Raw genomic sequence first — 11,251 nt, forward strand, 5'->3', positions numbered from 1 at the left:
GAAAGGAGTCAGAAATTTTCATTTCAATTATGTGTCAATACAACAGTCTTCTACAGAAAGATCTTTTAGCTAAAATAGTGTAATATATTATTTTGCTAAAAATTAACAATTTTTTTGCCTATTTTTTTTTTTTTTGAGAGGTGGCGTTGCTCTGTTGGCAAGCCTGGAGTGCAAAGGCGTAATCATAGCTCACTGTAATCCCAAACTCTGGGGCTTAAGCAATCCTCCTGCCTCAGTCTCACAAGCAGCTTGGACTACAGGTGCATGCCACCATGCTTTGCTAATTCTCAAAAAAGCATTTTGTAGGGAAAACGTCTCTGTATGTTGCCCAGGCTGGTCTCAAACTACTGGCCTCAAGCAGTCCTCTGGCTTTGGCCTCCTAAATTTTGGGGGATTACAGATGTGAGCCACCGTGCCTGGCCTGTTTTTGTTTCTGCTTTTTCCAATTCCTTTTAAAATTTTAAAAAGAAACACTGTTGTGTGAAGTTGCTCAGGAAGATAAAACAATCTATTCCAATGAGATTTAAGTAAGCATTAATTTGGTAAGGTCAATAAGATCAGGCTATGAAAACATTTGACAACTGGTTTAGCCTTTGTTAGAAGAAATCTTTGGTTTTATGATATGTCAATATGTTAATTAATGTTTGTGAGAAATATGAACATCATGAGCCATAATTAAATAAGTGGTTTTTACAATGAGAAAATGAATATAATTTAATTTTACCCCTATTTTTTTGGTCTTTTTCCCTAATTCATTATCTGATTGGTTTTGTTTGAATGAAATAATAATCTCTAGAGGAAAGGAAGAGCAAAGGAAGCAGCATGCTAACATTTATTAAGTGTTAATGTACTTGGTATTGTTCCAGGTGTTTTACATACAACATACATTTAATTTTCACAATTGTAATACAGATCACATCCAGGTAACTTCACTAAGGTCAAAACAATTAGTAAGAACGAGTGTCTGTAGTGTATATAAAGGTCACAGTACGGACAGTCAGGAGGGGTACTCACATTTTATGGAAAACACTTCAAACTCTTTACTACATCCAAGCTGTAATAAAAATCTTAAATGACTCTAGAAATAATAATGGCCAACATTATACATTTATAGTACCCCTATGGGCCAGACACTGTGCCAGTGTTTTACATGGATGATCTCATTTAATCTTCAAGCAACCTCATAAAGCAGAACCTATTTTCTACTAGATTGGAACAGAGAAAATGGAGGCTTAGAGAGGCTGGGTAACTTTTCTGAGGTCATAAAGCAACTTTTGGGAGAAAAGGACCAGATGTAGGTTTGTGTGACTCTGAAGCACAGGTTCTTAAAAGCTACAGTACACTTGTCGGTAATTTTTTGTACTCAGGCTCTCATTAGCAGTACAATTTTATAGTGACAAGGTATGTTAATTTCTTCCATGGATAACTGATGCATAAAAGCTTAGAAGCTGTAATAATTTAATAGTTCACATGAACAACCCTAATTGAGAGTATTCACCAAAGTTGAAGAAGGGAAATCAGTCAGCTTTATTAAAGAAAGAATCAGATTTCTTACAATTCCCCCTCTTACTCTCAAAGGAGACTCATATACCAAGTATCTTCTGAGGGGGGAAAAAAACAACAACAAAAACAACTCAGTAGCTAGAAGACTACTTGACATGATAACAATTTTGTGAACTTGCTGTGGTCAAAGTTAAGTATTTAACACACCAGCAATTTTGCAATCTGAAAGGACTCTGGTGTCATTCTGCTGCCAATTTGGGATCCAAACCCTAACTGAGAATACCGTAAAGACGGAGATGTACATTTTTATGATGCTTTAAGAGATAACTTGGAATCAAGATTAACATCAAAGGTGTATTTGACATAAACATCGTTACCTGACTGCAAGTTGAAACCTGAATCTCTTTAGGTAGATGTAAATGGACAGGCATGAAATTAATGAATGAACTGAAAGTAAGTTAATTAAATTATGCTATCGTTTGCTGATGCTTATGTAATGTGGTTGGCCAGGGGATATCTGTATGAATAAAACAGGCTGCCTGAAAGAGGTTGACCATCTTGATAAAGCCAATGTCAGTCTTGGGATGCAAAAATTAGAATCAAATTCAGTTGTAGCATGATGGAATTCCAGAAAGTGTTTAGAAACTTATGAACTTTGTGTATAAAGTCTTTTTAAGAATCAATTTAATTTTCCCCTATGAATCTGCTTACGATTTCCATTTGTTGTTTCCCTACGCTGATTTTACCAGTATCTTTTACATTCTGTTATACTATGTTGTGCCATGTTATTTTATATTACGTTAGACTTGTGTACATCCTGCAAATTGCTATAAGTATTTTGTAGATGTAATGATTTTGTAGATAAAAAGAGGGGCTTAAAACTAGGTTAATCCAACAGCCATTCGTGATAAAATAAAATAAGCCAAATTAGGAATAGAGAGGAACACCTTCAAATGATAATTAGAGTCAACAAAAAACGTAGCGCTAACAATGCTGAATAGTAAAAGACTGAATGTTTTTCCCGTAAAATCCGGAAAATGGGTGTGGACTCTCACCACTCTTATTCAACATAGTACAGGAAGTTCTAACCACTGCAATAAAATAAGAAAAAGAAAAAAAGGCATACAAATTTAATATGAAGAAATAAAAAGGTCTCTATTTAGAGACAACAATATTGTTTACATAGTGAACTCTAAGAGAGTTAGCAAAAAAAAAAAAAAAAAACTCTCCTAGAAATAAAAAGTACATTGAGCAAATTAGCAGGATACAAGAGTCATCAGTAACACAAAAAATCAGTCACATTTCTATATAGAAACAATGAACATGCTGAAAACTGAAATGAAAGGCGCAATGCTATTTACAATCACTCCAAAGAAACTGAAATACTCAGGCATATAGTTTAAAAATATGTACAAGAATTGTGTGCTGAAAATTACAAAATGGCATGCAAAATATCAATGAAGACCTAAGTAAATGTAAACATTTAGTGTTCATGGATTTTAAGACTCCATGTAATAACGATGTCAATCCTTCACAAATTGATCTATAGGCCTAATGTTATTCTTATCAAAATCACAGTAAGGTTTATTATAGACATATACAAGCTTATTCCAAAATTTATATAGTGTGGCACAGGCCCTAGAATAGCTAAAATAATCTTGATAAACAAGCATAAAGTGGGAGGAATCACTCTACTTAATACTAAGGTTTACTATACAGCTAATGTGATTAAAACAGATTGATACTGTTGAAGGATAGACACAGATCAATAGACCCAATTTCCCCTAGTAGTGACACTTTGTAAAACTACAGTATGGCTTAGTATATTAACATAAAGTACAGTATAGCACTGAATACCACAACCAGGATATTGGCATTGATATAATCCACCTATTTTATTCGTATTTTCTCAGTTCTACTTGTATTCATGTGTATGTGTGAATTTAGTTCTATAAAGTTTTATCACATGAGCAAATTTATACATCTGCTATTGCAATCAAGATGCTGTACAGTCCCACCAAAAACATCCTTCATGTTGCCCTTTTATAATACACTCTTCTCCTGCCCACATCATCCCCTCTTCACCCTATCAATACATAACCAATGGCAATGCCAAATCTAAAATTTTGTCATTTCAAAAATTTTATGTAAATGGGATCATACAGTATAAAGCCTCTTAGGATTTTTCGCTCAGCATGATTCCCTGGAACTTCGTCCAAGTTGTTGTATGTATCAATAGTTTGTTCCTTTTTATTGCTGAGTGGTATTAGTTGGTACAGATGTACAACTTGTCCAACCAGTCATCTGTTGAAAAGCATCTGGGCTGATTCTAGTGTTTGCTTATTCAAATAAAACTGCTGTGGAAATTCAGGTACAGGTTTTTATGTGAACACAAAACTTCATTTTTCTGGGATAAATACCTATGAATGCAATTGCTGGGTCATGTGGTAGTAGTCTATTTGGTTTTGTAAGGAACTACTGAACTCTTTTCCAGAGTGCTGTACCATTGCACGTACCCACCCCCATGCTCCAGCAATGTAAATGATCCAGTTTCTCAGCATCCTAGCCAGTCCTTCATATAAGTTCTTCGTATCGTATATTGTAATCCAATCCTTTGGATTCTCAGGGCACAAGGCCTGATACAGCCCACTTGTAACATAAATGTATACTGCTTTAAAATATATTTGGGTAAAGTTTAAAGCTGGCAAACAGAAAGAATGAGGATAAGTGTTTGTAGCTTAGGTTAGGGATGTGACAGGGAGCAGTTTTACTAGCTAGACCTACCCATTCATTTGGTGCTATAAGGAACTAGAAACAGAAGGTGGATGGATGCATTTAAACTGCTAGGTGCAAAGCTGAAATGTTTTTAAAGAAGGGCTAATGCAATAACATTTAAGTTCTTTGCAATAAATTTTTACTTTCATTGCATTTAAGCATATGATGTTAATACATTTAAGCACATAATATTAATACAATAAAATAATCTGAGATATGCCGAGTGTTATGGAAACACGGAAGGAGAGACCAGGAAAGACGACTCTCCCTCTCTTCTCTCTCGTTTTAGATCCAACTTCTTCCTGTTTCCCCTTTCTGCCTCCCATTTGGCCTGTTTCTTCATTTCTATGTTATGCGCCTTTTTTCATCTTGATTTAACTTTAGTTTCTCTTCCTTCCAGCTGATTGCCTTTAACCAAATGTTCTTTTCCCCTGGATGTTCAGCTCTCTCTCCTGGGACTTTCTCTCAATCTGTCTCTCTGATGAATCCTCATGGATTCATCCTAATTTAGGTCTTAGACTATACTATTCTGGATGAAATTCTGTTTCCTTAGGGAACTGAAGTAGGAAGAACTGTTGGGCAATCCCATCTGAAGGTCCTGTTGACTATTTCACTTGAAGCTTTTTTCTCTCCATGATTCTCTCTTGACACAAAAACCCTTCCAAGTACTCTCATTCTTTTTTAATTTTTTTTTTCTGTAAAAGCTTCTGTTTCCCAATAACCACAGACACTTGGTGCTTTCATAGTAACTATCACATTCTACCTGTGTTATATCACTTTTTATCTTTTTGCACCTTTCAGGTGATGAACTTTCAGAGAAGGTTCACTAATTATTCATATCCACAAGTGCCTTGTACAGTACTGGCCATATTGAATAATTACTCAATGAATTTGCTTGTTATTAACATGTTATTGGCTTCAGTTTTAGCACGTCTTTAAGATTATAAATGTTTCTGCCCAAAGCATTTTTAATTATATTTTTGAAATTTATGAGCACCAAGTGGATAATTAAGTAGATAATTAAGTGAATAAGGTGAATCTGTAAATCCTACAAAACATAGTAGTTAAGAAGTCAACTTGGATAAAAATGTATAGAAGAACTGTGTTCAAATCTCCCTTGTGGTCATCTGACCAAGTCAAACTTAACTGCTGTCTACAGTAAGACATGGAATTATTTCACATTTTAATTTACTCAAATGGCAAATGTGGCATTTCAAACACTTTCATTCATATTAGATTTAAGTTCTGCATGGAAAGTCCTCTGTAAGGACATCATTATTCTATCTGGCATCATTCATTCTTGAACATGGGTTATATATTAAAGTTTCAGTGTTTTCTGGCACAAAATACAAATAGATGACAGTGTGTCACAGCATTATAATAGGAATAACAGCAATGCAACAAGAAACCAAAATGCGTTTAGAACTCAGGCTGAGCCTTCTCCGCCTCCTCAAACTAACACAAATTTTTGACTCCAAATGTTATAATTAAAAGTCTTCATCTACATATTTTTCATTTCTCATTTCTCAAATGCCTGTTCCAGGTGTTTGCCAGTGTTTAGACAGTCACTATTCCATGTTTTCTACTATTTCGTTTCTTAAAATCTTCAAGTGTTAGAGATTACAATGTTGGCTTTCAGGGACTTAAAAATGGGTATATGTGTGTGTGGTTTTGTGTGTTTTCCTCCTAAGCTCAGGGATAAAACTAAACAAACATGAGTACTGGGCAGGGTAGCTAGTTTTAAAAGAAGGCAAAAAGGCTCAGAGAATAGGCATGTTGTTAGACAGGGTGTGCCCACTGGCACAAGACCTCCTGGGGAGAGGTTGGACATTCAGGATGTTTATGAGTAAAAGTAGAAGGTGGAAAAAGAACACACAAGGCCCAGTGTCCTGACAGCCTGGCACGAATGCGGCTTAAAATAATTACTACTGCTGAAGGAACCGTTTCTGTTCCATCTTGTGTCCTTGCTAAAATAAATAATAAACAATAACAATAAAGCAGTCTATCTACATAAATATGTGAAATATCCATATAAAGCTATTTATTTATATATAAAATATCTGTATCTTTTTCTTGCTTCCATTTGAGGACGTCAGCTTCCTAATGAAGCGGAGTTTTTGTCTACCAGACCCGCAAGCAGCGTGGTGCGGGTAGAATCCTATTTTTAAGAGGCCCAGAGCAATAATCCCCGCAATCACAGAGAAAATAAGCCAGTGCCCGAAAGCATCAAACAAAAATAATGTGTGAAGGAAAAGAAAAAGACTTCTCCCTAGCGGCGGCAGATGCACCCAAACTTTATGACTTCCTCTCCATCCCGACAGGGAAAGCAGGACTGAGCTTGTCCGAGGGTGAGCAGGGCTTGGCCAGAGACGGCGTGCGCGGAGGCAGAGCCCCTGGACAAGGGTGGCGTTTGGAGACTTGAAGGTGAAAGGGGAAGAAGCCAGAGTCACCAGCTCCAAAGTCCCGGAACTACACCTGGCAAAGGTCAAAGCCTGCGGGGTAAGTCAATTGCGGACAACGCCAGAGCCTCGCGTTTGCAGCAGGCGAGTTGACTTCGGCGGGGAGAAAGTGGCCGGCCGCAAAGGGCCGCCCAGTCGGGGCGCGAGTGGCGCGACAGGTCTCCAGTCTAGCTCAGTTTGCGGTCCCCTTTGCTCCCACATCTGCAAATCTCGGACCCCTACGTCCTCCCCTCGCCCGCCTTGGCGCGTCGGGGTCCCGCCGCCCGCCGTCCCTTACCGAGCCAGAAGTGCAGGCGGTAGGTGAAGCCTTGGCTCGTCTTGGCCGTGTGCAGCACCAGGTAGGCATCCCCGACGTAGAAGTCGCCGTGAGCGCTCTGGGGCACGGGCACCAGCTCCAGCTTCTCAATCCTCCAGACCTGCAGTCCCGCCTGCTTGCCCGCCCGGGCGAACTCCTCGTGGTATAGCTCCTGTGCCATGGCTCCTGCACGCGATGCTCCAGGGGACACGGGATCTCGCTGACCTTGTAGCTGGACTAAACCCAGAGCAGCAGGAGGAACCTTATTCGCCGCCACTTTATAAGGTTTGCCATCCGGGGAGGCGGCGCCCTGAAACGGGAGGGGCTAAGTGCCCGGGCGCGAGTTGATGGAGGAGGTGATCGCTTCCCACGGGGAGCGCAGCGCTGGCTTCCAAGCTCCCACGCCCTGCCCCAGGCCAGGAGCTGAATCGGCGTCCCAGAAGTGTTAAGATTCAGAGGGAGTTTATAGTAACTCGTGCCAATGCCTCCTCCAAGGAAAGACATTTTCTCTAGCAATAGACGGATAACATTAACGATTAAAACTGCTTGGCACTCCCTCGTGCATACTCATCATCACCGTCCTGCATATTTCCTCTTCTCTCGCTAATTCTGTTATTTCTGGATCTAAGTTGTTCTTGGCAGGAGGGGTGAGGTGAGGAAAGAGTGTGCCAGCCCTACAGAGTTGAGTCAGCGTTTACCCGGGTGGGGCAATACCTGTTCTTTCTGGCCCTCTAGAATAATTCTTTCTTAGAACAAATCTTCCTCTGGGAATAGCAACACCTGCCGTTAGGCAGCAGAGGAGTGTGCCACATTAGCATGTTGGAATAATTTTAATGCATCCTTCTTTAAAAGATTGGCTTTTTGAGTAACAAACATCCTAATGATCAATTCTGTCATTTCATTGGGCAGTCTCTCCATTCTTGATGACCAAAGTTTCTGTCTCGATCTTCCAGTTTGAAAATACCATGAAAAACAACGTGTCCGTTTTCCTGGACAGGAAGAAAACCTGGAAGAATGACAGTCTTACCCCAGGTGACAGAGCTCTGTAAATCTCAAGGAGTTCAGGAGCTGTGGTTAAGTTCTCTTACCACCTGCTTCCTTTGGCCAAGAAAGATGAAAACAACAACAACAACAAAAACCCAGCAGCCGCCCTCCTGAGATGTTATTTGCAGGGCTGTTTGTGGCTGTAATTTTATGCTTGGTCGGCCTTCTGGGTTACCTGTTACCTAGTTTCAAGGTGATAATTTTCTCATTGTTTTACCTACAGGTTTTGCTTTTGCAGGATGGCTAAAACACTATGGAATTTTTAGTGTTCCATATGGAATTTTTAGTGTTCCATATGGAAAATTTACTCCTGATTTGGCATTCATTTAACAAGCTGGTATAGTAAAGGATTTTGTTACTGAAAAAGGCAAATCACTCAGGATGTATAGAGTAAGAAAGCTGAATTTCATGCAAGTAAAATTGTTTTCATTCAATTTCTAAAATTACATGAATCCCTGGAACGTCAATAATAATGCAAAATTCGATTTTTCCTTAATTAAATTATGTTTTTAATAGGTTATTACATGACCATGGTAAAAAAATTAAAAGTACAAAATGTGTGCAATAAAAAATTATCTCCATTTCACCCTGCCACCCCGTTGCTTTCCCCAAAGGCAATTACGTTACCAGTTTCTTATGTATTTTTCCAGACACTCAAATTTTGTCAATAAGAATATAGATAATGTAGTTATTTTAAATTTTTAACAGAAAATGTAACATACAACCTTTCCAAATCCCCCCCCCACCGTGTGTGTGTGTCTGTGTATCAACACACAGTACTCATAGAGCTACCAGTTTTTACTGATCACATGGTATTCCACCTTAAAAACATACTAATTTATTTTGTCTATCTCAGTTCATAGTGTAGGGGCCAAGGGAAAACTTCCCGTCTGCCCTCTGAAGCTTCACTGAAAAATCAAGTCACAAAAGGCAGATTAACAGGACAAATGGCATACAAATTTATCAGCGGAGATGGGGGAGAATCACAGAGTGATTGCCCAGTATCCCAATGAGGTACAGATGGTTGTACATCCTTACTAGAAGAAGGGCAGTTGGGTGAGGTATGGGTGATTTGGGGAGTTAGAAAATGATTTTTAGGGGAATTCAATGGGTTTGTAAACATACAATGGCCTGAGACAAAGTCTGTTAAGCCTGCAGAGCAGACAGTGGTTTGTGACAAAAGTCTGTCCATGTGTGTTGACAGACTTCAGTTTTTCTTTCTGCAATATGAGTTCAGTTTGTGGGAAGTCGGGGAAGCGACCAGAGGTAACTGTTTTCTTCTTTGGCAAGTCGAGACCTTAGGCAGATAAGGGAACATCAGAGAACACCTTCATCCTGTGCTTTGGGAAAGAGAGGATTGGTGAAGGAAGGTCAAAGAAAATTTGAGGCTTCTTCATTTCAGCATGTCAAAGTGTCACATGTGGTATTGGTTTCTGAGCCCCAACATTAGGCATTTAAATGTTGTGTATATTTTGCCAATACAGTGTTACAAATAGCATATTGAACATACTTTATGATGCATTTGCAGTATTATAATTGAGTTAAACCCCTGGAAATATAATTAGTTGGGATTAAATAGTTTTTATGATAGTGATGGTAATTATGAAACCAATTACTACCACTTACTGATGTTTGACAATAATTGGCTATAGTACACATTACCTTGATTCAATTCCTGCTTCCATCCTTTGTTCTGAGGCTTTCAGGAAGTTACTTAACTACACACAGCCAGCCTCACGTTCCTCATCTCTAAAACAGGGAAGTAATATTTGCCTTATAAGATTATTTGGTTTAAGTGAGTTGACACAAATAAGGTATTTGTGTCTGTTACACAGAAAACGCTCAATAATTAGGAACTATTATTATGTGGTGGTAAGCTTCCTTTTGCTCCTTTAGATCTATTCTCTGTCCTGCACTCTTCCATCTTCCCTTGAGGCTGATCTGCAAGAGCTAAATCAAGTGGGCTCTGATGTCCTCTAGCTGAGGCTTGGTTGGAGACCAGAGGGAGAAAAGAGAGTGAGGTCAGAGTATTTATTTGCTTGGCTTCTTCTGCAGAAAGTCACTGTTCTTTTAAAGGCAAATAACTCTGTCTGACTTTTTCTCCCCGGTTGGGTTATAGCAACTCTCCCCTCACATGTTTTATTCCTTTTGTTTTCTCTGCCTCTGTACTTTTGTATATAGCTTCCTAAAAATCTCCTAGAATTTTCCTATTTTGCATGCATCCTCTGTTGTAAGTTGAGATCCTAATGGATACATTTTATTATCTATATTCTTTTTTTTTCTCCTGACCAAAACAGTGAGAGGTGGATATGAAGCCTCATTTTGCTGATAAGGAAACTGAAACTTTGGAGTTTGCCATAAGTCAGTCACCCAGCTGATGAGTAGCCAAAGGGAATTCAAACTCTCTCTCTCATTCAAAAGCACTTGCTCTTTCCAAAAACGTATTCTTTCAATCTGAATTATTTGGCCAGGTGGTTTTCCCCGAAGCATGCTTTACGGTTTTGTTTTCCTCAAGGTTGTACCTAGAGAAGCTTCTGATCTAGTGTGTCCTATGCAGCACTAAGAAACTTAGTTTTAACTTTGAGCTGTTAGATCTCCGTTTCCTTATCTGTAGACTGAAGTCATGTGTTCTCTTCCTCCTGAGGAAAAGAAAAATACAGGAACTGGTGCTCTAGACTTAAGATAATTTAAAAACCAGAAGTATCTCACGTTCTGTTTCAATTTCAGTGATCATTCCTTTCTTGGAGAAATAAAAAGAAGCTTTGGCATAGATGAAAGTGAAATTCCCTCTAGGTTAGGCCAGAGCTAGTGTGAGGCAAGTAAGACACATGCCTAGGATGCAAAAGTTAAAAAGGCACAAAAAACAACAAAACAAAGTAGCATTCAAGATAAATACTATTTTATGGTGATATTTTAAAGCTCAAAATTAATGCAAAGTATCATAACATTTCAAATAGAGACACGGTTGTTAATAGTTCTGTACAGGCTGAGACAAAGGAAAAGTACTGATCCTTCCATAACTTAAAACTTCGGGGCGCGGTGGCTCAAGCCTGTAATCCCAGCACTTTGGGAGGCTGAGACGGGCGGATCACAAGGTCAGGAGATCGAGACCATCCTGGCTAACACGGTGAAACCCCGTCTCTACTAAAATACAAAAATATTAGCTGGGCGTGTT

At 38.9% G+C, this 11,251-nt stretch overlaps 1 protein-coding gene across 1 annotated transcript in view; it reads right to left on the minus strand.

The window, feature by feature from the left end:
* SCIN (scinderin) overlaps positions 1 to 8,300 on the minus strand; it is a 94,840-nt gene extending 86,540 nt beyond the window's left edge. Inside the window, exon 1 of the mRNA XM_011943450.1 lies at positions 7,015 to 8,300. Coding sequence (XP_011798840.1) covers positions 7,015 to 7,213 — 199 coding nt within the window. The 5' untranslated portion in view covers positions 7,214 to 8,300. The remainder of the gene's footprint in view (positions 1 to 7,014) is intronic.
* Between the last annotated feature and the right edge of the window lie 2,951 nt (positions 8,301 to 11,251).

Source organism: Colobus angolensis, unplaced genomic scaffold (assembly GCF_000951035.1).
Source record: "Colobus angolensis palliatus isolate OR3802 unplaced genomic scaffold, Cang.pa_1.0 Scaffold104, whole genome shotgun sequence".
Lineage (NCBI taxonomy): Eukaryota > Metazoa > Chordata > Mammalia > Primates > Cercopithecidae > Colobus > Colobus angolensis.